The sequence below is a fragment of the Aspergillus ibericus genome (genome assembly GCF_003184845.1).
Source record: "Aspergillus ibericus CBS 121593 unplaced genomic scaffold BO80scaffold_39, whole genome shotgun sequence".
NCBI lineage: Eukaryota > Fungi > Ascomycota > Eurotiomycetes > Eurotiales > Aspergillaceae > Aspergillus > Aspergillus ibericus.
Window position 1 is genome coordinate 87,188 of NW_020292137.1, and position 23,558 is coordinate 110,745.

At 50.9% G+C, this 23,558-nt stretch overlaps 6 protein-coding genes across 6 annotated transcripts; 3 read left to right on the forward strand and 3 right to left on the reverse strand.

The window, feature by feature from the left end:
- Positions 1-64: 64 nt before the first annotated feature.
- Positions 65-3,621, reverse strand: BO80DRAFT_495851 (uncharacterized protein). The gene is made up of 6 exons (XM_025723975.1): positions 3,375-3,621; positions 3,235-3,314; positions 2,461-3,163; positions 1,482-1,532; positions 766-1,424; positions 65-707 (listed from the first exon to the last, which is right to left on the reverse strand). The coding sequence occupies exons 1-6, from the start codon at positions 3,399-3,401 to the stop codon at positions 458-460; spliced, it is 1,770 nt and encodes a 589-aa protein (XP_025572350.1). The 5' UTR covers positions 3,402-3,621; the 3' UTR covers positions 65-457.
- A 170-nt stretch (positions 3,622-3,791) lies between these two features.
- BO80DRAFT_362539 (Yip1-domain-containing protein) lies at positions 3,792-6,980 on the forward strand (the record flags this gene model as incomplete). The annotated part of the gene is made up of 7 exons (XM_025716059.1): positions 3,792-3,824; positions 3,907-4,023; positions 4,114-4,300; positions 4,358-5,567; positions 5,603-5,621; positions 5,963-6,304; positions 6,378-6,980. 7 exons carry the CDS (start codon positions 3,792-3,794, stop codon positions 6,978-6,980), a joined length of 2,511 nt encoding a protein of 836 aa, XP_025572351.1.
- Positions 6,981-7,302: 322 nt separating this feature from the next.
- On the reverse strand, positions 7,303-12,055 carry BO80DRAFT_457713 (putative ubiquitin fusion degradation protein (Ufd1); the record flags this gene model as incomplete). The annotated part of the gene is made up of 3 exons (XM_025722241.1): positions 7,303-9,600; positions 10,187-10,279; positions 10,439-12,055. 3 exons carry the CDS (start codon positions 12,053-12,055, stop codon positions 7,303-7,305), a joined length of 4,008 nt encoding a protein of 1,335 aa, XP_025572352.1.
- Positions 12,056-15,785: 3,730 nt separating this feature from the next.
- Positions 15,786-16,454, forward strand: BO80DRAFT_427716 (uncharacterized protein). Its single transcript, XM_025720086.1, has one exon. The coding sequence runs from the start codon at positions 15,937-15,939 to the stop codon at positions 16,099-16,101; it is 165 nt and encodes a 54-aa protein (XP_025572353.1). The 5' UTR covers positions 15,786-15,936; the 3' UTR covers positions 16,102-16,454.
- Positions 16,455-16,725: 271 nt separating this feature from the next.
- BO80DRAFT_388382 (proteasome regulatory particle base subunit RPT6) lies at positions 16,726-18,635 on the reverse strand. The gene is made up of 3 exons (XM_025717082.1): positions 18,154-18,635; positions 17,393-18,068; positions 16,726-17,294 (listed from the first exon to the last, which is right to left on the reverse strand). Exons 1-3 carry the CDS (start codon positions 18,386-18,388, stop codon positions 17,036-17,038), a joined length of 1,170 nt encoding a protein of 389 aa, XP_025572354.1. The 5' UTR covers positions 18,389-18,635; the 3' UTR covers positions 16,726-17,035.
- A 459-nt stretch (positions 18,636-19,094) lies between these two features.
- Positions 19,095-23,489, forward strand: BO80DRAFT_427719 (calcium/hydrogen antiporter). The gene is made up of 5 exons (XM_025720087.1): positions 19,095-19,681; positions 19,738-21,569; positions 21,633-22,568; positions 22,632-22,795; positions 22,870-23,489. The coding sequence occupies exons 1-5, from the start codon at positions 19,549-19,551 to the stop codon at positions 23,132-23,134; spliced, it is 3,330 nt and encodes a 1,109-aa protein (XP_025572355.1). The 5' UTR covers positions 19,095-19,548; the 3' UTR covers positions 23,135-23,489.
- The last annotated feature ends 69 nt before the right edge of the window (positions 23,490-23,558 follow it).

Genomic DNA, 23,558 nt, shown 5'->3' on the forward strand with positions numbered 1-23,558 from the left:
CATGTCAAGGCAACTCTGCACAGAGTATTGATGTATAGCCAGTCATTTATGCACATTATACAATAGAGTAAGCACGAGTTTATCTTGTTCATAGCCCATGTTGCGATGGCAGTACAGGATCCTATATTACATATCAAGATTGCTGCATTAAGGCAGATCCCCCGAGATGGGGCGGAAGAATGGAGTAGAGAGAACCCAAGATTAAAAAACAAACCAAGAACCTCTTTCGTCATTTATTTGACAAATTGCCGCCGTAATACTCCAGATTCACATGACCATAAGCATGACATAGTTGGAAGGGAGAGCAGGCGCAACCAAAGCGATCCGAACAAACAAGAACATGAATAAAGCAGGACAGTTCCATAGAAAGGAGAACCTACCAGACGCCCGCGCCTTCCCAGAGTGTATATTGCTGAACAGTGTCGACAAAGAAAATCGCGGCCATGCGATATAATAATCAGCTACCATTGTTTTCCCGCGCGGAGGCGCCGCTGGCGCGCCACCAGACATCTCCTCCCCATCTCATTAGCCGCTCAACGGCAGCAGTTGGCGTATCCAAAGCGGGTCTGATGTCCAGGTAGAACACAGGTTCCCCGGTTGGCTCGGGAGGTCCAGAATAATAGTCGATAACATAACGAACCTCTTTCTGACCTGACGGCGTCTGCCGCATTACGAACCAATCATGTCTATCGAAAGGCGGGTTTGTTCTGATGTAAGCGAGGTTAGTTTAAAATACTTGGATTATGAAAAGAAGGGGATACCGACTCAAACTTTGATGGATATACCCAGCCCAGAGCCTGGAGGATCCGTGCCTTGGGTGTGAGCTCCTGCGGACGACCCTTGAATCGGATGAGTCGTGGAGGTGGAACATCCTGCTTGGCGGAACCAGCCAACTCCTCCCTAAGTTCATCCATCACAATGTTCTCCTCTCCGCGACGGCACTTGTCCCAACCTTGCGCCAGACCTCTGGAAAATATGCGCTCCCACCGAACAATCTCGTCCCAAGCGCCCTCATTCAAGAAATTGTGCACAGCAACCATTGCTTCGACGGCGTCCTGCGGAGTATCGGTATAGCCCTTGCGCAGCATGGCGTTATACATCTGCTGGGGAGAAGGATATTCCCAGTTCTCATCCATGTCGGATCTGGGTATGGACGAAACTTCTCGTTCCACGGGGAGATCCACTGTCTGGTTAGGCGCTCTTTCCTGGGAGATCGAGGTGAACATGTAGTTAAGAGGGTTCAACTTAGAGAGTGCGGAGCGCGGTTCGGTGTTTGAGGGAGGTTGCGACTCTGGGGACTTGGACTTCGGAGGCACATAGAACGGGGAGTCGGTGGATCGGACGGGACAGGCACTTGAACTCTCGGAGGCGGTTTGGTTTGGCGAAGTAGGGACATTATTAGATGCGTGCATAGGACATCCTGGCTACAAGAATTCGTCAGAAAAATTGCTTGATCTTGCTTGAGTCACACAGCTACTCACCGGAGGAGAGGCATTCGAGGATGCCAAAGAGTTCGGAGCCGCGGGCGTCGGCTTTGGTTGAGAATCTGCCCAGAACCAGCCCATTTTACCAAGGTAAGATTGGGATACGGAGCAAGCCCAAAAATTGTGCAAAGATAGGTAGTGACAAGCCGTTGAGAAGGTGGTGAAAAAAATGGAATGGAGGCTGCCAAAGGTCCAGAGTGAGGATGAGAGCGAATGATGTATCGCGACGGGATTAATAGTGGTTCGGCGATACAAATGATTTTATTTTCCAAGCCGGAAAATTCCCGCCCGCCGCCCACGTGATGCCGGGACTCTCCGCCATTGCCCGCAGCCAATCACGCGCGAGCTGATTGATATGGCTGCGCTTCCTCAGGTACATATTATATTACTAGGTACGCAGGAACAGTTCTGGTACAGGGAAACCGCAGAAAGTACCTCAATATGGACGTTTATTCTTTCTTATGGCAAGACTATTCGATTATGTACAGTTCTTCCCCACTCCCAAACCAAAGCTGTCCTTGCCGTATGCTTGGGCAACCTATCAAAGGTAAAGCCACCTATTCCAAGACGCAAGAGAGTTGAAAATAAGGGAGAAGAGAAAGGAAAAAAAAAAGAAAAGAAAAGAAAAGAAAAAAGAGAGATGAAGGAAGGGAAAACAGGAAAGACAAAATAAGGGATGCTTCGAACGCCGAAATTCCCGGGACGCCCTCGAGTAACTAGATACCATGTAAGCCCATGTAAGTCCGTACGAGCTCTCCCGGACCACAATGCCGAACACAAGGAAAATACTAATATGGGTGTTGTTGACTAAGCGAACACGCCAACAGAAGAGAGGGAAGAAATGAGAAGAGGGGTGTTGTCGGGGGTGTTCGCATGTCCGAGAGAACGCTGAATTGGGTAACTTCAAGTATACAGAAAGGGATAGAAAGCCGAGCCAGCTCAACCTTCTCAGCCATCAACCTTGAACATCTTTCACCAGCCTGGTCAAAAGCGCATATCCGAATAGGATCGCGAAGCCAAGCCAGATTTTGTTGCGTCGGACCCAGCTCTGGCCTGCTTCTCGGGCGACATGACCGCCCTCCATCACGGCACCGAGTCCGGGAGCGCTGCCGTTCGGTCGCCGGCGAAGCGCACTCGTCTCTGGAGAGCACCTAGTCGCAAGGCTAGGATCAGGCATGAGCTGGCCGGTATTCGTGTCGATGCGACTGTCCTTCATCCATCTCCAATTCTCTTGGTCAAGCTCTGGCCACTCGGCGCGAAACTTCAGACCTCCGTCTCCAGCCTTAACATTATTGATACCCTTGGCTGTGGGAGTCACGCCCGGAGTTGCGCTGATATGAGAGCCTCCTCCGGTGGAATTCCACCACCTAGATCGCGCTGCCAGCACTCTTCGTTCGGCCTCCGACGCACTCACACTCCCGGTGGTCATCTCCTCGCTTGTCATGAAGGAGAGTAATCCTATGAGAATGGTAGATACCTCCCATGCGGGATTGAAGGACTTTGGGTGAAAATCACTGATACTGAGGCACAGGCGGGTTGATGGTTGGAAGCGACCGCTGGGAGTGTGCATGCGGATTGCTGGGGGGGCGAACGGGTATTCGGGAGGGAACATCAGGGTGCCCCAGTACTGACCATTCTCGTACGGTGTACCCGGGGGACCAGTCAGGATGTAATGCCATCTGAGTAGAGTGTCAGCCTTCACTGCGGGAGAGCGAGGAGGGGTTGTAACAATCGGCTGCAAGTGACGTACTCGAGAATGTTGGACTCGGAGGGATGTGCCACAATGTAGGGCGGGGGGTTCTTCTGGATGTTCTGGTACTCGCGAGTAAGCTGTTCAACGGTTAGTTGTAAGGCGATGGGGTAGCTGCTTCTGGAAAGGGCCTGACGCACGCGCTTGAAAGCCGCTTTGGTCGCCATCCTTATAGTCCGTTCGGGCTGTTGCAGTAGGCTTTGCAGCCGACAGACGGAGGGGGGAAGAACAGAGGGCGAAGGAAGGAAAACAGCAAAAGACGGGGGGCAACGATGCTGGCTCTAAAAGCAGACCAAGTGCTTGAGACAAGTTTCAAAGGGAAAGGGGTAAATAGACGGAAGCAGATCGCAAAGCAAACGCCGTCTCACGATGATGGGAGGGGGGGGGGGTTCTTGTTCTATAGTTAGTTTTAGTTGCGCTGCGGCCTGGCCTGAAGCAACCCCCCGGAGGCACCTCGGGGGAAGGTCACGTGCGTGGGCGGCGGATGGCTTCATCTTCGCCGCCCCGGAAGGGAAAGCAGGAAAAGCAGGTCTCATCTGGCCATTGCCGCCGCAGCAATGTCCTCCCCACTCTCCGCCGACGACGAAGATGTTTGTGACACACCTCCTTTTATGAATTACTGGCCAAGTCCTGAGCCCCATGCACTGACCACTCTGGGCGTCTGTTTTCTAGATCTTCGCACGCCTTCAACAGCGTGCCGATCCGAAGGTGCTGGAAGAGCAGCAGCAAGCGGTTGATGAGCGGGTTCGTGCGATCTATCAGAAAGCGCAGACACGCCTTGGGGAATTGGTAAGCAGCTCCTCTATCCTTGTTGGCACTGGGCCGAGGGCGATATGCCTCATGCGTCATGATGGCTAACCAGTGAGCTTATACCACCAGATTGACCAGAATTCCACGCTACCATGTGCGATCTCCTCGGTACAGGTTCATGGCGCTCACCACACGCGCAGAGGGTTTCTGGAGCGGGTGTTCAACCCTATCCTAAGCAGTAATCAGGACAGACCGTATACGCTCTCCGAGGCCTTGCGGGAAGTTTCGGCACGTGCGGACAAGCTCAACAGATTCGGTGGGTTACCTTCCCGACAAAGATAGCTATGGACTCAAACCTAATCTGTCTTTGAAGATATCTTCCAGCAGCCTGTTTCGGTATATTTGGACCAGTCCTCGGGAGTAGACGCGCAGTCGGGTATACCGACTCTCAATGTCCATGTCTCGGCCAAGGAGAAGTCCCGTGTAATGTTGAAGACAGGAACCGATCTCGGAAACGCCGAGGGCTCGGCTTATGGCAATCTTCTATGGCGCAATGTATTCGGTGGCGCGGAGAATCTCAATTTGAATGCCTCGTTGGGCACCAGAACAAGGTCTGCCTATCAAGCCACCTTTGAGACCCCGGTTCTCAGTGATCCGGACTTCCGTCTGGAACTTGGTGGCCTAGCAAGTGCCACGCAGAAGTCCTGGGCAGGCCACGAGGAGGTGCTCAAAGGAGGATGGACGAAGTTTCGCTGGGCGAGTCCTTCCGGTCAACGCCATGAATTTGGTTACAATGGTTTCTGGAGACAAATGACCGGGCTATCCGAGAATGCATCTCCTACTGTTCGAGCTGATGCAGGCGACAGTGTGAAAAGCAGCGTTTTTCACAGTTGGACCAAGGACCAGAGAGATAGCCCCCTTCTTCCCTCTCGTGGCTATTACGCAAAGGCATTCAATGAGGTGGCCGGATGGGGCCCTCTCAAAGGTGATGTTTCCTTCTGGAAATCGGAGATTGAAACGCAGGCGGCAGTGCCCATTCCGATCCCTGGCATCAAAGGGGACAGTGGCATCAGTTTGACTACCGGGTTCCGCGCCGGTCTCCTGTATCCTCTTGGGCTTGATAGCGGTTCTCGGCCCCAGCTCTCGCGCACTAACGACCGATTCGTTCTTGGAGGTCCTACGGATGTTCGTGGTTTCCGCCTCTGCGGTCTTGGCCCCCATGATGGAGCAGATGCCGTTGGGGGTGATGTGTATGCTGCAGGAAGTGCCAATCTACTGTTTCCGCTCCCCAGGGTAGGTGCCGAGAAACCTCTACGACTGCAGGCCTTTGTAAATGGCGGACGTTTGCTGCCCCTACGAACGGCAGAGAAAAACGCACCTAGTTCGAATGCAGAGGTGAAGGATGCCATGGTTTGCACGATTTCCGAGCTGGCCAACGGCCTGCCTAGCATCGCGGCTGGCGTCGGACTCGTGTACGCCCATCCTGTTGCCAGATTCGAGTTGAACTTCTCCCTGCCGCTGGTACTCCGCAAGGGCGAGGAAGGCCGGAAAGGGCTGCAGCTCGGCATCGGCATCAATTTCCTGTAGAGAATTTTTGACACTGTAACAAATTACATAGAGAAGAGAGATGGGTGAAGGTAAAGCAGATAGGGGCTGTTTCTTTCATTTCATATTCCAAAGGGGTCTTTCCAATCTGCTAGCAGCATGAATTCTAGCGTTGATATCCGATGTTATCCAGCTCTATCTATCTAGAAGGTGCGGTGGCCTGGCGGACTCAGGCAGCCCAGCTCACCGCCCGCCAGCTGTTCTCTCTCGTGCAACTCCGTCATTTCCTTCCTCTCCATCACCGATCATCAATTCCCTCGGCTCTCTTCTTCCCACTGACACTACAACAACACGGCACATTTCCCAGGCCCTTCTTCTCTACCCGTATCATTCATCCGATATCGTCCCCGAACCCTGGCCGGCAATGGCCCAGTACTACCCGCAACAGCAGCCTTACGGCGTGCAAGCGTCGGCGCAGAACCTCCAATTCTACCCTTCATCCTATGGCTCCGTATCGGGCCACACGACCCCATCACAGGCATCCTACGGCAACTTCGGCGCAGCGCCTAATCCGGCATCCCAGGCGTATCCCGTCGGAGGGGTTGGTGGGGGATATGGGGGGTTCGGATCTCCAACTGCGGGAGTCACTGGAAGGATGGGCGAACAGGGAGGATTGAGGACTGGATGGCTTGCCGCCTTTGGTACAGAGGGCTACGAAGGGGAGCCTCCCCTTCTGGAAGAGCTGGGAGTCAATTTTGAGCATATCCGCACCAAGGTCGGTACAATTGGACCGCGTCCGACCCGCTATAGCGAGGCTTACTGACCGAGCCACCATGCTCGCTTTCTAGACGCTGACTGTGCTCAACCCTTTTGCGCGAATTGACCAACACCTGATGGACGACAGCGATCTCTATGGAGCCCTTCTTTATATCGTCCTGTATGGAACGTTCCTTCTGCTCTCCGGCAAGGTCTTCTATGGCTACATCTATGGTGTCGCAGTCTTTGGAACCGTTGCCTTGCATTTGATCCTCAGCCTAATGTCTCCGGCCCTGGACACGGTCCCCGTCCCCAACACTGCAGACCCCACCAGTTACTCTCCCCACCACAAGCCCTCCATGTCCGACGCCTCCGCCGCCGGCCACTTCTCCGCTACCCTGACCTTCCCACGTTCCGCCAGTGTCTTAGGGTACTGCTTCCTCCCGCTGGTGCTGACCAGCTTAGTGGGAATTTTGATCCCTATGGACACCATGTTCGGGTATCTACTGACTACCGCGGCCGTGGGGTGGTGCACGTATAGCTCCTCGGGAATGTTCTGTGCTGTTGCGCGCATGCGTGGCATGAGGGGGTTAGTTGCTTACCCACTGGCGCTGTTCTACGTTGTGTTTGGGATCATGGGAATCTTCTCATCTCGTGGGAGCGGAACCTTGGCTGCTAGGACAGGTGCAGCCTAATGCATGAGTGTATTGATCAATTCATGACGACGAACCATTGAACTTTGTTTTTACCCCTTTCCATTTCTCCTTCAGACATTGCTTTTCCTGATGACGTAGGCACGGAATCCGGCCCCATGCTCTCCAGAGCCTTACAGTCTCATGGGCCATTGATCTTGGTCCATATCACATGTACATGTAGGAGAGTTTTCGCGGGAAGTCTTAAGCTACATGTCTCTCTATCTTCCCCGACAATGTTCCAAGAGTACCCGTATATAATACTCCCTCTGGCGGGAGTGTTGTGTCAAGCACGGCTTGACGACATGAGTGTCGTTACAGGCGTTTACTGCTGAACGGCACCCGCCCCTTCACCATGAGCGGGGGCCCAATTTTCCAACCATTCTCGCGCCTTTTCTAGATTTCCTACCGTGGCTTCCACAGCGGCGACGCACCATGGCAAATCATAAGCCCTTCCACTAACTATTGTTCCCTCGGCTGCGAGAATTTCCGCGGCGAGACGGCGTTGCTGACCCACCTGGTCTGCGCAAAGGTAGAAAGGTGCAGTGTTGGGTGCATCTCCCCCGAGGTTCACGGTGTCAAGCAAAGGTCTCACAGCAGTCAAGATAGCTGCCGCACCGATGGGTGCGGACGCAGAATTTAGACCAGATGTAGGGGCTTGTCTAGCTTGCTTCGCCGTTTTGCAATACTCGTTTTGACACCAAGTCTTACCACAGCCTGTCATCATCTGGGAAAGGTAGCGACGCTCGACACGTCGCCTGAGCGCTTTCCCTTCAGGGTCATAAGTGTCTACATATAGTGGCCCAAAACAGATGCTGCAGAGGCCAAGGTTGACTGCATCTTGTGTACCGCGTCCATCAAGCGTCCGCCCACAGTTCTGATTTAGGCAAATGCGAGGGGTTGGACGGGAGAGACGTTCCAAATCATGATGGCGAAGGTGCGTCTTCATGTCCCGCAATCGGATGATCTTGTTACAAAGATGGCATTCGGTTGTCCGACCACCATCCACCAATTCATGCGGGGTAAGGCCGGAGACTAAAACGTCCGGGTCATGCATGTCAGGGTCTGATTCACTCCGTTGGGGAACCACAAGATGACAGAATTGGCAGAGGATAAGTTTGGCCGGGCAGACGGTTGTGCGATGCTGAGCAAGACGAGGAAGATTCTCCGCCTCAAAGCCACAACCGCCACAGAAACGCTTAGTGTGAAAGCAGAGGTTGTGTCTGTGCTGCTCTATACGACCATCGCCATAGGCCGAGTCATGCGGACAGTGCCAATGATTCTGCCATTCTGCTGACCGTTTCTGGAACACGTTCTGACACTGACGACAAAGGATATTGTTCCGAAGGCAGAAGTTTTCATGCAATATTAATGTTCGTTGAGGCACCCATTGATGGCAGTTTTTACACTGTACGTCGCCCGGGTCATGGTTCTCTGGTCCGGTGGCTGAAAGGCTCTCATGACTTGTCAAGGAGGGTCCAGCATGAATCTGTAGGCTGTATGGCAACGGCAAGCGGGGAGCCGAGTCTCCCGTGTCCGAGCTCTCAGTGGAAGTGCACGCGTGCACCGATATATACAAGGTCTCGGCCCCTTCCATATCAACATTCGTCGGCTGGATTCTTATCCGTTTAGTTGACTGGCTTGATAAGTCACCAAATACATGCTCGTCCTCCCGTGGTCGGTTTCGCTGGCGAGGGGAAAGGGGACTGACAAAGAGACAGACATCTGCGTTGTCGGCGCTTTCAACAAATACTTCGAGTGCATTTGCGGGATCCCATTTAAGAAGTTCGTAATCGACATAATCCCCGGGGGCTACCCGGCCAGTGACTACTTGACCGAGTTGAAGTTCGCCACCAATAGATGTACCCGCTCCAGCACTAGATACTCGGGAAGCTTTCTCCAATCGTTTTTGTAAAGACTCTCTGGCTTGCTCCTCGGTCAAGGCGACGATATCCACCTCCAAATCCGTATCAATAACACATATGCCAGTGCCATGAGGCTCAACTTTATCAACCAAGAACTGAAACGACTGGTTGCCGCTCCCCGCAACAGTAAGGACTTCGCCAGAGGTTAATGTGGTGTAGTTATCACGCAGCTGCCGTTCGAGCAAAGCCTTCCAATCCCCCGGGTCGTATCCAGCTTCAAGCGGGCGCAGACGGACATAGGTGCCTTTCGGCAACTGCTGGGCGTGAACCGTGACCGTAGCCGGCGCGGCTGGTACATCGTCTCCCGCATCACCTACAACAGCGGAGGACCCCGGATTTTGCGTAGCAATGCCAAGGGCGCCTCGTAGAAAAGCACTGAGGCCAATCTCATTCTCTGCCGCAGAAAACTCGCGGACACCAGCATATACCACACGGTTATTTTGCGGGTTAACGATGCGGAACGTGAGCGGATGGGGCAGTTGCTGCTGGCGATCCACACCCCGCTCGCGTGCTTGGGACTCGGCGGCGAAGGTATGCGGGTTGAAGGGGTCAAAAGCGCTGGTGTACTGGCGTGCCGGGCCCGGCGAATTCACCTCTTGAAGCGGGGCAGCCGCCAGGAGTTGCTCGAGCGCGGAAGGTGGCAGCGTAATCTTATCGCCTGGGAGCCTGGGAATTTGCGGCGGCGGAGCGACGGTCAACTGCGACGACCAGCGCAAGGAACCTTGGTCCCTAGCCATGGCGCCGAGGGAGGGAGGCAGCGAAGGGAAAAATCTAGGGGAGGAGGGAAGAGGGTGGGGGAGAGGAAGGTGGAGATCGGGGGAGCAGCGGAAACCATCTTGGGTCGGTCATGAATAATAAGAAGAAGGCTGATGGGGGAGCGCTGGGAAGAACGGATCCATCCCAGTTCTCCTTTCATCGGAAATGGCGAAGCGCCGCGCGCCTTCTGGAATCCGGCCGCCGATTTGTCATCCCACCTCTCTCTCTCAAAAGGCTACAATTGTGTTACGACGCCTTTACAGTTGGAGGACTCGGTCCCTGCCCAATGATACTATGTACGCTTCAGTGGTATTCAAGAGTGGCGAGAAAGCACGCCGGCTAAGGTTCCACCCCAAGAACAAGGAAAAGGCTGGAAAAGAAACGTCCAATATGACCTGATATCTGCTCACTCGCTCAATACAATTCTCTCACCCGATGCCGTGTACTAGTATTGCACCAATCGCACTGAAAATGCCACCCGTGTCAGCATAAGATTCAGTAGCCCATGTCGTGGGTTCAAACACATACCATCGTCGAGGAGCATCCCTCATTGTGCTCGACGCAATAATCACCTCGACAACTCCGGCAGGTTCGCTGACAATCCGCCTTGCACTGGGCACACTTAACTAGTTGTCAGAACGCCGAATATAATGGCTAGGTCGACTTGGCTTACCGTCGGACCGCATTCCCAACAGTCTTTACTTACGCCGGGGCCGAACTGCTACGGGGTCTAGTGAGAGGTGTCTTCCTGATCAAATGGGGCTCTTTTGGGGTACGAACCGTGTGCTCTTGGGGCTGCTCAGTACTATCCTGGCTGCTCCGTGGACCCCTGACTGCCGTCTGGTGCGGCGAGAGATCATTCCTTCCGCGCTCGGGATGGGGCAAACAATCTTCACAGAACCATTTGTTGCAACGATGACACCACCGGTCAGTCACACACTCCGTGCAGCGAACGATTAGACTCGGCTGCTCATCCGGAATCAACACCGGGCGTTTTGCCTTGGCTACGGAGGAAGTATGGTACGGTGGCGGCGCAAGCAGAGGGAATCTATCGTCCGGGGACTGGCCCCAAAATGCCGGGCCTTCCGGGGAGGTGTGGCAGCCATCACATCCTCTGGGACCTAGGGCAACAGTGGCGAGCTTTGGCCCAAGCAGTCGACTTTCTGGATGAGATCCATTCTGGTTCTGCGGCATTGGGGTGTAACGATCAACGTCATGTCGTGGGCCGTGGCACAAGACTGCATCAAAAGCAATGATGCCTTCGCATTTCTTGACTGTCTCCGCCCACCCATCCTCAACACTTTGCTTGAAGAGCTGCCCGGACGATCGATACCATGCATTCTGCTGATGCGTATTACCCTCAGCATGGTCACTGGCTGCAGCGCTGTCTTCCGAAGTTGGAGCCGTGCAAGAAACTTGGCGAGAACATCTCGAGCTCCACCAATCACGGTATTTGCTGCGTACCGTCGCACGAGATTGATTTAAAGGAGTGAAGTGATAGATGCCTTTCACGCGCGGTGTGCCCTTGGGACGCGTGGGTCGGACGGCATGGTTTATAACCTGCATAAGTTTACGCTCGTTGAGATGACGGCACTCTCTTATTGACAGAATGTTGATGTTGAAACGATCCGTAAGGATGATCTCCGCAATCAAGTCCGCCGGAACGGACAGACCATCCAAGATCAAGGTACGCACATCTTGCAAGAGCGACTTTCTCTCAAGATGGGCAAAGACGTTCCTCAAAGGCGACGAGTAGTATTCATCCTCGGTCATGGAATCATTCATTTGATCACCCCTCACCGTTTGCTCGGCAGAGCCCATAGTCAATGAACTGGCCAGTTTGGCCCCATGGCATTGGGTCAGATCGAGATGTCGGAAAACGTAAGGCGTGCCCATGATCAAGGATCGGACAAGATGGGAGGTCGATACCAAAGCGAACAATGATGAGGTCGAAAGATACGGGGCCATATGATCGAGAACCAAACTGTTGGATAACAAATCGACTAAGGAAGGGCGCCTCGGCGATACGGGAAGGACAGGTTGGTGCTGTTGCTCAGGCTCAGTCACCAACTGCTTGTCATCGTCATCTGCCAGTACTTCGCGGACGGTGGGAACAAGGCCCAGTTCCTTTGGCGTCAATCGGCTCGTGCCATAGAAGAACCCCGGCGCGCGGTCAATGAGATTTTGACGATATGCTGCCACCGCACCGAGGGCGAGCTCATCCCTCCTCGTAAACAAGGGGCCAGCGGCGGGTTGTATTTCATGGAGCGCAGCTCTGGCCTTGGCCAGTTCCGTCTCCAAGAGATCGATGGTCGACTGAAGGACAGCTGGCATGGCTTTGATACTACCGGGATCGATGGCGGTGACTAAAGTGGACCATAACTCGCCTTCGGACATGCTAGGGAATTATACGGGGCTTCTGGGTGCACGGGGGACAGGAGAGTGGCAATGCGACAAGAATGAGATCACCAGACTAGTACACGACGACCAGGATGGGTGCGGAGGGGGTAGCTCAGCTAAGGTTGTTGGGTCGTTGTAGTTGGGTAATAGTTGGGTAAGTAGGTGGGTAGCTATGTGTATATTCTACCTCACTCGGATGGGTTCTCCCACGACCTAAGTGCCTAGGATGAGTCCTCCGTCTGGAAGAAGAGTTGATCATCAGGACACCTACCCAAACAACAATGGAGATGGGCACCGTGGCGCGAGCGACCAAGACAGCAAGTCTGTGGAACTCGTCGGGTGAAAGGGTCAGGTTCTAGAAAGTCGGTGGAAGAAGCGCCCTGTCGACCTTATTTTCAAGAGAGGCGGGTAAAGGATGGTGTCAAGTTCAAAGGGATCAAGTACAAGATGACCAGCACGGTACGGAGTAGTCAATAGCTGGAGAGCAAGACACGGAAGCAAAGGTTGGGGGGAGAATAGGGCCGATTTAATCCATCGCACCCCCAAGGAACAGGAAGAGAGCGAGGATGGCAAGATCCTCACCTCAGCAGTTACCTACACGGCAACCATGCGAGCCGAGCCAGTGATCTACTTCGGATGGCATAGAGAGACGGATAAGCCTGCAAGCTGTACTCTGTACTCCGGACAGATCATCAGATGGGCCAAGCATTCATCCAATCCGCCCAGGTGGGTCAGAATCTACTTACTACTGTGTAGGTCTTACCGTCTTACTTAGATACTACTATGACGGAGTAGACGGACCGAAGAGCTAGATAGCCCCCCTTCCCCCGGGGAAGGGGGAAAACAACTAGTAGACTCTGTGTGCAGTATGCAGTGTACAATGTCCACTGCACTCCGTCCAAGGGGAGGGGGAAAGACCGACCATCTTAACCTGATGCAGAAAGGTATCTTGCCTTTTGTCCAGCCAAGCCCTCTTCCCCTCCGACATAAACCCAGTGAAAATATTTATTGATCCGGTGGAGGAGAGAAAGAAAGGATAAAAAGAAAAGAGAATCAAGTTGAAAATGAAGGAGATACTCCGTCCGGAACACATAATAAGATAGTCAAATAAATCAAATAAGGCCAAAAACTTTAGGCGGGATGATCTGGCAATCAATGGTCGCCCACCTCCTGCAGGGAGGCGATAGTGAGATGTCTTCCCGCTTGGCTTGAATTCCGTTGGGGAGGCGAACTTCTGACTATCTACACAGTATTCCTATGCAGATTACCAACCAGGGAGGCTAATGTGGTCATTAGACAGACTAAGAACAGCCTGGTGAGCAAAACATGATAAAAGAGGCGAATCGTTAAAAGGAAGGCTTGTCCTGCTAGCATACTCCGTCCGGAGTCGGCAGAAAGGGAATAGGACAGTAAATACATTGGAACCCTCCCCGCTTGCCCCAGGATTTCTGGTCTGCCCGTCTTACGGTCTTGCCAACTGTCTCCTAGCATTATTATAATTTTTAGTCCCAGTTACTCCCCATAGTAGGTAGGGAACTTGGAAGGTCATCGGATCTGGACTGTCCCACTTGAGCCGAGACCCTGAGCAATCCATTCAGCCAAAACCACGGAGTACTTCAAAGACTGCAAACAGATGAGATACATAATTGATAAGGGGGGGGTAAGTCAAATAAATAAGTAAAAAGAATGGAAAAGAAAATAAAATTGGACCCGCTGGTCACGCGCATGTCAAAGTTCTTCTCACGACGCGTCAACCGGAGATCAACTGGCCAGTCGGGATTCTGGAAAGCCTCTGTAGTCTATCAGTGACTGCGTACCTGAGTCTCGGACTCTTTACTCCGGACTTCAGGCTACTAAACAGGTACTTTATACGGAGTACTGGAACTACTCCGGGAGTCGATAGTAGCGACCTGGGAGTCCCCGGTGCCTGAAAAGGTAGGCATGGCCGCTACTTACACTGCTATGTATACTCCGGTTGACCCCGGTAATTTTGTTAGTATGGCGGAGCGGTGTAGGGGGTTAAATCCTTCCAGCGGTAAGTTTTCTAGCTAACACCGCCTGCCTAATATAGCTAGCCACTGCGTTAAAGTTAAAGCTCATAAATATAAAAATAATAATATATTTTACTAATTCTTGGTATTTTAAAGATATCTTTTATTTCTAATCCTACCTCTCCTGAACCTACCTCTCTGAAAGTGAATTCAAAATACTTAACACGTAATAATTATATCCATGTTCTTACTTTTTATAATACTAGATTTATCTATTAATAAATAATTAATCAGTTACAGATTAGCTATTACTAAGTTCAATATACATATTAAAATTAATAAGCTATACTTTACAAAGTAAAAGACAATACATCAAAGCTTTCAGATAAAGAAGTTAATCATATTATATAATAGATATTAAATTCAAAGCGTACACGTTAGTTACTATATTATCATATTATTAAAGAACTTGAATTTCTTGTTGGAGTAATAGCTTTAACACATTCTCTAAAAAAAAGAGGTTATACATGCTATAAAGTATTTCAAAAACTACTTCTTACCCTAATAAATAAACAAGCAAGATTAGCCTGGACTTTTGAACACCTATATTAGACCCAAGATTAGTGGAATCGAATACTCTGGACTAATAAGACCTGGATAACTTTAGACTTTTATAAATAAATATACATAACTCGCAAGACTAGTAAGAAACTTGATAAGACCTATCTCTGTACAAATCCACCATGTAAATATAATTAAATATTTTAAATATCTTTCTATAGTAATTCCAAAGGGCCGTGCCTCTTTTGGGAGAAAGAATAGAATATTATTAACACTGAAGGTTATATTAACCGCATTATTCCTATTATTGATGGTTATATATGCTTGGTTGAATGCAATAAATATTAACAACTTCAATTAATATAAGATAATACTTCTGGTCATGCAAATAGAGCTACTATTCAAAAATTTAATAAGCGTGGGATCTTTCTAATATTTTAGCCAGCATTCTCACTAGATCTCAACCCAATTAAGGCCATTTGGAACTGGATCAAAGACTGGATTAAGTATTATTTCCCCCAGAATAAACAATTATCATATAATCAACTACGTAAGGTTATACGGGCTACGTGGGATACTTTACTAAAGACATTCTTAAATAGTTTAATTAATAGCATGCCTGTAAGATATTAAGCAGTAGTTAATATAAAAGATAGCTATATAAAGTATTAATAATCATGTTTATAAACAGTAGAATTAGAAAGATTTAACCCCCTGCACCGCTCCACCATACTAACAAAATTACCGGGGTCAACCGGAGTACGGAGTTTACTTCATCCGCAGATCATGGGAGACTCCCGGCAGGTTGCCCATAAGGCCGGAATATCAGTGGAATACGGAGTATATACACAGTAGTACTTTTATTAGGTATCTACTGTGTAGCTTGACTCTTTCACTCATCTCACCATCGGCCACATACTCTGCGGATTCATGGTTACAATTCCAGCATAGGTTTAGAGGATCGATGAGCTCCGGGGAGATAAACACCTTTCTCTAGGCGGGTCATCCGGAGGCAAGGGCTCTCCGCAAGCTACTAAGTATGTACTACCCGTACCTACTAGATACCCACCAGTACCGGCACCTGCTAGCATCTCACGCCATCCGATGTGGCCTGACTGCTCTGAACTACTTACTCCTTACTATGTACTCAAGATCCCGTCCCATAGCCCCCGGATCAATCATCGGGCTTATCTCTTCCTTTTCATCCTGATCACGAGGAGCTGAGGTCGATGGCAACGGCGAAGCCCTCCAGCCCTGCAGCACTCCCTGCCAGGTTATGCGGATGCCCACCTTATGTACGAAGTATACACTAATAATGATACCATAATGAATACGTGGCTCGACCTACCGATCCCTTCGCAGCCAGAGTCCGCCTGCGAACGCTATTCATTCCTCTTGGCGGCTTGGCCGGCCCCAAATCCATGCTGCTCATCCCTCTGCCAAGCCTACTGTGGGAAGAACCCCGGTGATAGACAGTACCTCTGTATGTAGTCAGCCTGCTCAGGTGATGGGTGTGGTCTTTCGCAGATCGCTCTGCTGGCAACCGTCCAGTCCACATATCTAGGGGAGCGATAGAGAGGGAGTCTTGGCAGCTGGCAGAAGGACATACCTATCGCTGCAGTTGTCCCTATGAGACTGCTGTATCCAAGGCCACAATGGTAGGCAGCACACGTACCTTACATACTCCGTACCTACTCTATAGTCAATACGAAGCATGGCTAGGCAATCATACTACCCCGTATATGATGATCGAATCTGATGTACGTCATACTAGCAGCAACAGGGAAAGATGGCCTTGACGGTACCATCTAAGATCATCTGAAAATCACTGATGGCGTACGTATTCACCTTTTTAGGCAAAAGGTTGGGCATGAAAGGCATGTCTGAGATAATTGGAGCATCACGAAGCCTGGAAGCCCATCGATAAACCAAGGGCAGAAGAAAGAGGTTCCATATGATGGTGTCTGGTATCGATTCCATACAATTCAAGTACCGGGCCATGCATGCTAGCTATCGGCCCAGACGATCATTTATGAGACCTAGTGATGCTGGGGTTTGTTCTCTCTGCTGACCTTCACTCCGAAAGGAAGCCGACCTACTTAGCTTCGAGGGGTACTTTTATGCTATTCTCGCTAACCAGACTGGATTTCTATCAAGCAATGAGAGTGTGCAAATAGGGAGACACTGTGCGAAAATCCTGCGCAGGAGGTTCACTTCTTTATATTCCTGGCTGCCAGCAGATATCCAACTACGAGGCAGCTAAAAGTTTGGAATTTGACGTCACTGACAGTAATCAGGTACACGTGCGGAGCGCACAATCGCACATGCATGTAATGATGCCGGCGGGGCGGTCATCAAAGAGCGTTGATTCTTATACCATAGTTCTTGCTGTAGGAGGCCATTAAAATTCACAAACACCCCGCCTTTACTTGAAAAGCTTGGAAACGGCGACTTCCTTGTCGTCGTGCTTGTTGAGAATCTTGGCGGTGGCCAGATCGAAATCCTCTTGAGTAACATGCACTCGCCGTTCTCGGAGAGCGTACATGCCTGCTTCCGTACAAACACCCTTCAACTCGGCTCCCGAACACCCGTTCATCTTCTCTGCAATCTTTGTTAGGTTAATGCCTCGTGTCAAGTTCATTGACCGCGAGTGGATTCGCAGAATATCCGCACGAGCTTCCACCCTGGAAAGAGTAACATGATTAGTAACCCGAGATAGGAGCCCTGTTCAAACCAGCGGTTGAGGTGATAAGGGGTAGGTAGCATCACAAGGGAGACTCACGAGGGCGGAGGGAATTCAATCTTCCGGTCAATCCGACCAGGGCGCAACAAAGCCGGATCCAGGATGTCGAGCCGGTTGGTAGCCATGATGATCTTGATGTTCTTGGTGGGCTCAAACCCATCCAATTGATTAAGCAGCTCCAGCATCGTCCGCTGCACCTCTGAATCACCCGAACCTGCCGAGTCTATGCGGCTAGATCCGATACTGTCGATCTCATCCATGAATATGATACTGGGAGCGTGCTCTCGAGCCATAACGAATAGTTCACGGACCATGCGACTTCCTTCACCGATGTATTTCTGTACAAGTTCGGATCCGCTCACTCTGATAAACCGGCAGTCAGTATGATGGGCCACTGCTCGGGCAAGCAGAGTTTTGCCGGTTCCTGGCGGCCCATAAAGAAGAACACCTTTCGGCTGTGCAATACCGAGCGACTCAAATAACTCTGGATGTTTTAAGCCGAGCTCAATGACTTCCTTGATTTCCTTAATCTGCTGGTCCAGCCCCCCAATCATGTCATACGTGCTGTCTGGTACTTTTTCTACCATCATTAGCGACACCAGCGGGTCAACCGACGAGGGTAGCATCTTTTCCAGCTTATAGGAATCGGAAAGTAGAGCGACCCGCTTTCCCACAGTAAGCTTGCTGATATCAACGCCATCCGCAATATCCACCACTGCAATGTCGCAAGAGAGGTTAGTAAGAGACACAGATTCAAGCAGGCAACGACTTCAGCTGAACGACTTAATGAAGGGCCTTACCGTATTTTCCTTCGGGATGCACTTTGACAAGAACCTTTTTGGTACTCATCACTTTGACTACCTCCCCGACATAAGAACCAGGCTGTTGAAGCAGGCCGAGTTCCTCTCGAAGTAAACGCACCCTCGAATTATAGTCGTTGCGCTGTGCTTCCAGTCTTCGTAAGACAGCCTGTCCCTGGATTATCTCGAGCTTCATGCTCTCGATTTTATTGCGATAATAGTTGTCGAGCGCCATGATGGATAGCCAGGAATGACGCTCCTTGGTACGGCCACGGCGAGACGTCAATCAGAACAGGATTTCGATGATATATGAATATGTGCGTTTGAGTCAAGGATAGCTGATATTTGCAATTTTATTTCCAAGTCTCAGAAGATATGAAAGAACAAGGGGGATGGGGTGAGTGGTGATGGCACCCGGCTAGAGAGCTGTTGCGGGATAGGTACCGCTGTTAGCTGTTAGTTTAGGTAGTAGGTGAGGTAACCACCAACTAGGGAGCTGATATCAGCGCCAGCCACAACAGACGGCCTAAGGCTGTATTATGAATCATGTGACGTAGCTTACAGCGCCGGTTCCCGTAGTACCAATACCGGTCGCTGCTGCCAGCCAATGATGATAACCATTTTGTCACCACACAAGAGTACTGCTACCGTAGTAGGTCCCCATCTAGGCATACAAGATAACATTCATTGATTCCGACAACGTAAGTATCCTGTCGTGAGAAACTGGAAGAACCTCCCCCGGGCACGTACTAGTGGAATGGTCTACGGAGTATAGCACTCGGTAATTCGGGGGTAACTGTCTGTAACGGGTATACATACATTACGGAGCCCATGAACGCCTCGACTAGATACGAATACTAGTAGTACAGCGTAGATACATAGTATGTATACTTGAGTATCGCCAGTCCCTGGTAGAGTGCATCGTCAGCTTCGAACGACGCCCTAAACAACCCGATATCAAGAGATCCACCCGGATATCTCTTGACTCATCTCACCCTTCGAAATCCTGGAGTTCCTCTCAGCGTGTCTGTGACCTGCATGTCAAAGGTCTCAGCTGACTGCGGGGATGCGAGACCTTATCTCATGATCTAACTAATTAACTAGCTGCTTTTCTCATTTCGCGCCTGCTCCTCAGCCCTCTCTCACCTTCGTCCGTCCTGGATTCCTTTCTTGGGCTTACTCCAACATGTAATTTGTTTCTTTGGTTCATGTGGTAAAACAAATATCTCCGTTGCTGTTTCAAGTGCAGGCCACTCTCTTCGCAGTGCTTCTCGAACCATTCTTTTCCTGGTACCCCCCAGCCTCCCTGTTTTTAAACCCTCCCCAAGACGGTCAAAGGGGGCTGGCAGAAAAGACAGTGCCAAGAAAACAAAGACCGGAAGAATCCGACCGACCATGTCCAATACCGACCAGATGGAGGATCAGGGCCCTTCCTATCCCATCGAGCCGTCCAATCTGGGTAGCGAAGATATGTCCTCGGGAACCCTCCGCCAGACCAAAAATGCGACACAATCGAGACGGAATTATGGTGCGATTGCACGCTCTTCTCACTCTCCCCGGCTAAGAAACTTATTCCTGGTGCAGGTACCTTAGAATCGCCCGCCAGGATGGACCTTGATTCCCATCCGGATGAAAGCCAGCCAGAAAGCTCGAGTCGGGTGCATACGACGTCCACCACACCTCTACCGTCGGACAGGCCGAGGAAGCCATCTGTGACACGCCGCATGTCCTCCAAACGACAGGTACCTCATAAAGGGCAAGAGTTTTCCACTGAGGACGATGTGCAGGAGGTAGAGGAGGATATTGCCCTGCAACAAGCGTCCAACCCCCCGCCGTCGCCTCGAATACGTCCCTTAAGAAAACAGAGCTCGACTCTGAGACGAAGACTCAACGCTCGCATTAGCAGCCCATTAACCCAACCAGACAGCGACAATGAAGGCGAAGAAGGCCCCAGCCTACCTGATCCTGTCACGGAAATAGAGCCTTCCGCTGAACAGTCTGAGAGCGGGAGCCATGATGATGACGATAAAAACGATGAGGATGAGGCAGAGTCTAGTGATGCGGAAAGCTTCACCTTGAAGGATCGCCAGCAGGCGATCAATGAAACGCATCCATTTGGGATAAGGCTTTGGAAACCTGCCTTGTACAAGAAGAGTCGCTCAGTGGAGAAGACTGCTGAAGGCGATATTCATTCGTCGCCTGGTGGTCGCGTGGGCAACTTGCTGTTCCTGACCAACCTTCTGTGGACAGTGTTCTTCGGATGGTGGCTAGCCTTGGCTGCGCTTACAGGCGCTGTCGCTTGTTTCGTCTTCGCATATTCACCCAGTGCAGTAGAATATGGACGGGTCTTCTCGGGACTTTCTTGGTACTTGATCTATCCTTTCGGTTCCTTCGTCCGCCTTGACACGGACGAAAATTACGCCGAGGAAGACGAGGGTGAAGGCCGCAGCATTAGCGAGTACGAACAGTGGCAGAACGGTGACCTCGAACATGGCCGGCTGTTCTTCGGCCCTCGACGCAACCGGTCCCTTGTCGGGAGGAGAAGAAGTAGCGTCGACTCGGCCAGTGAGCAGGATAGTCTTTTAGGGCGAGCACAGAGGGGCAGCCCGCGAGAGAATCCACTCAGCCATCCCAAGCGGCGTTTATTCGGCCGCGGCGAGTGGACGCTTGGCCGCGTCGTATTCTTCGTCTTCTTCTACTTTCTCGTAGGACCTCTAATGCTTCTAGTTTCGCTTCTCTGCTGGTTACTTGTCTTCTGGATCCCCATGGGACGCGTGACCATTATCCTCTTTGACCACCTTCGTCGTCACCCTTTGGCCTTGTCATATCATTCCGACACGACCTACACCAGGCTAAGTCCCGGGTCTTCCTCATCTATCCTGTTATGCACTTATCGCGCAGCGGGTCTGAGATATTGGAAGTATACTGTCGGCGGAACGAATATCTTCTTGATCAATCTTCTCGGTGTTGTATTATTTGTCATTATTGATTACTTTCTTCTCAGTGAGACGCTGGGTCTCCAAACTGCGATCACCCACCCAGGCTTTATTTTCACCCTTGCCCTCGTCTCAATTATTCCGCTGGCCTACTTCATCGGGCAGGCCGTTGCATCGATCTCTGCTCAATCATCCATGGGCATGGGTGCGGCTGTCAATGCTTTCTTTTCAACCGTAGTCGAAGTCTACCTTTACTGTGTTGCATTAACTGAAGGCAAAGGTCAACTTGTGGAGGGCAGTCTTATTGGTAGCATATTTGCGGGCATTCTGTTTCTCCCTGGTCTCTCCATGTGCTTTGGCGCCATTAAGCGCAAGACTCAACGGTTCAATGTCAAATCTGCGGGTGTCACGTCGACAATGCTAATGTTCGCCGTTATTGCGGCATTCGGGCCCACACTCTTTTACCAGATATACGGCAGTGTAAGTGCCACTTCCCACTTCATGTCTCAGTGATCTGCTACATACTGATCACGTCTTGTCTAGCACGAACTTAACTGCCGCTTGTGTGTTACCACAGTCGGAACCGAGGACAGTGATTGTCGTCGCTGTTATTTCTCTCAAACGCCGGCCGTTAACGACAGTTTTTTCCGGAAGGCGGTCCAGCCATATTCGTGGTTCGCTGCACTATTCTTGTTTCTGTCCTATGTCATCGGATTGTGGTTCACCCTTAGGACCCATGCTGCCCTCATCTGGGCTACGGAAGTAGAGGAGAAAAAGGCTGTAGCCCTCGCAAACGAGCAAGCTTCTTATGAAGCAAGACACGGCGACCTTCCTCACCTCTCGGCTGGTGGTACCGGGGGATCCATCACTAAGGGCTCTGTTCGGGATTCGCAATTGTATAAGCGTATCCTGGGGCAGTCCCTCAAGCAGGTTGGGCTGTCCGATAACCCCACTGACTATACTATTGCTCAGTCAGACTCGGCCTCCTCATTGCATGGCAAAAGCACGACGCCATACCTTGTACCTCCTCGAACGGAAGGCGACGATAGCAACTCGAGGCTGAAGAGCTTCGGTGGTTTGTCTAACGAAGACAATGAGAATCTTGTACGCCAGGTAACGGAGGTTGCAGCGACAGCTGCTGCTGTTGCCGCCCGTGATGCGGCCCGAACGAAAAAGCCTTTTGTTCAACAAGCTGCCACACGCCAAGCAAACAAAGGTCCCGCTGATCAAGTGAAGGTTCTACTGGAGGAAAGTGAGGATATTGGGTTGGAGCCTGGCAATGCCAGCGGTGGCCATGATGCGCCCAACTGGAGCAAGGCTAGGAGTTCCATAATTCTCCTGGGCGCTACTATTCTCTATGCCATCATCGCCGAGATTCTTGTAAACACCGTAGATGTGGTACTGGAAAGTGTCGACATCGACGAAAAGTTTCTTGGGATTACGCTTTTTGCCTTGGTTCCCAACACCACTGAATTCCTGGTATGTGCACCTCGAGTACTTCATGTTGATTTAATTATGTTAACTCATACTCTTTGCTGGCAGAACGCTATCTCCTTTGCAATGAACGGCAATATCGCGCTGTCCATGGAGATCGGTTCAGCCTATGCCCTCCAGGTTTGCCTTCTGCAGATCCCCGCTCTTGTTCTGTTTAGCGCAATATATGCCCGAGTTCTCGATCCGTCTCAGTTGCTAAGCCATACATTCAGGTATGTGTGCCCGTCTTTTTCCATTCAGGCAAATCCATAGGCACGATATTTTGCTAACGTCGCTTTCTCTACAGCCTTATTTTCCCCCAGTGGGACATGGTGTCGGTAATACTATGTGTGTTTCTCCTCTCCTACGTACACGGAGAGGGGAAAAGCAACTACTTCAAGGGTTCTATACTCGTCCTCACCTACCTTGTGGTTGTGATTGGTTTCTATCTATCAGGCTACAGCAATCTGGAGACCATGGGCATCGATCGCTTTGATACATTGGCCCTTGGCTCGGGCGCAACCGAGAAGTTTTACACAATCGGTAGGTCCAGGAGTGGGAGGGCATTTTGAGTGAATACCATTTCCAGTCCTCCTCTCTCCATTTTTGCCCCAGATTGGAAGAATCTTTATGCTCCTTGATGCGCTGAAAATACTACCCACATATCGGGTTTTGAGGCACATGACCCGGTGGCAAAACATGTGCATGGCTGTTACGACCTAGAGTCTGACAAGATTGCCCAACAGCTTTGCGTACTCGTTGGGGTCTTATGGAGGATGTATATCTGCCACATCGCTGAGTTTGTATAATTAGACCCATTGTATTCTGGTATTCATGGCCTGTTACTATCTATCATACAGTGCTGTCTTTCACTCAATTTACGGCCGTCATGCTCTATCCCCTTCATGACACTACTGAAAAGAAGCCATAATCCTCACCACCCATTATTCAATAGCGAGAAATGACAGGGAAGACGTAAGTCCCCAAAAAGCCAGA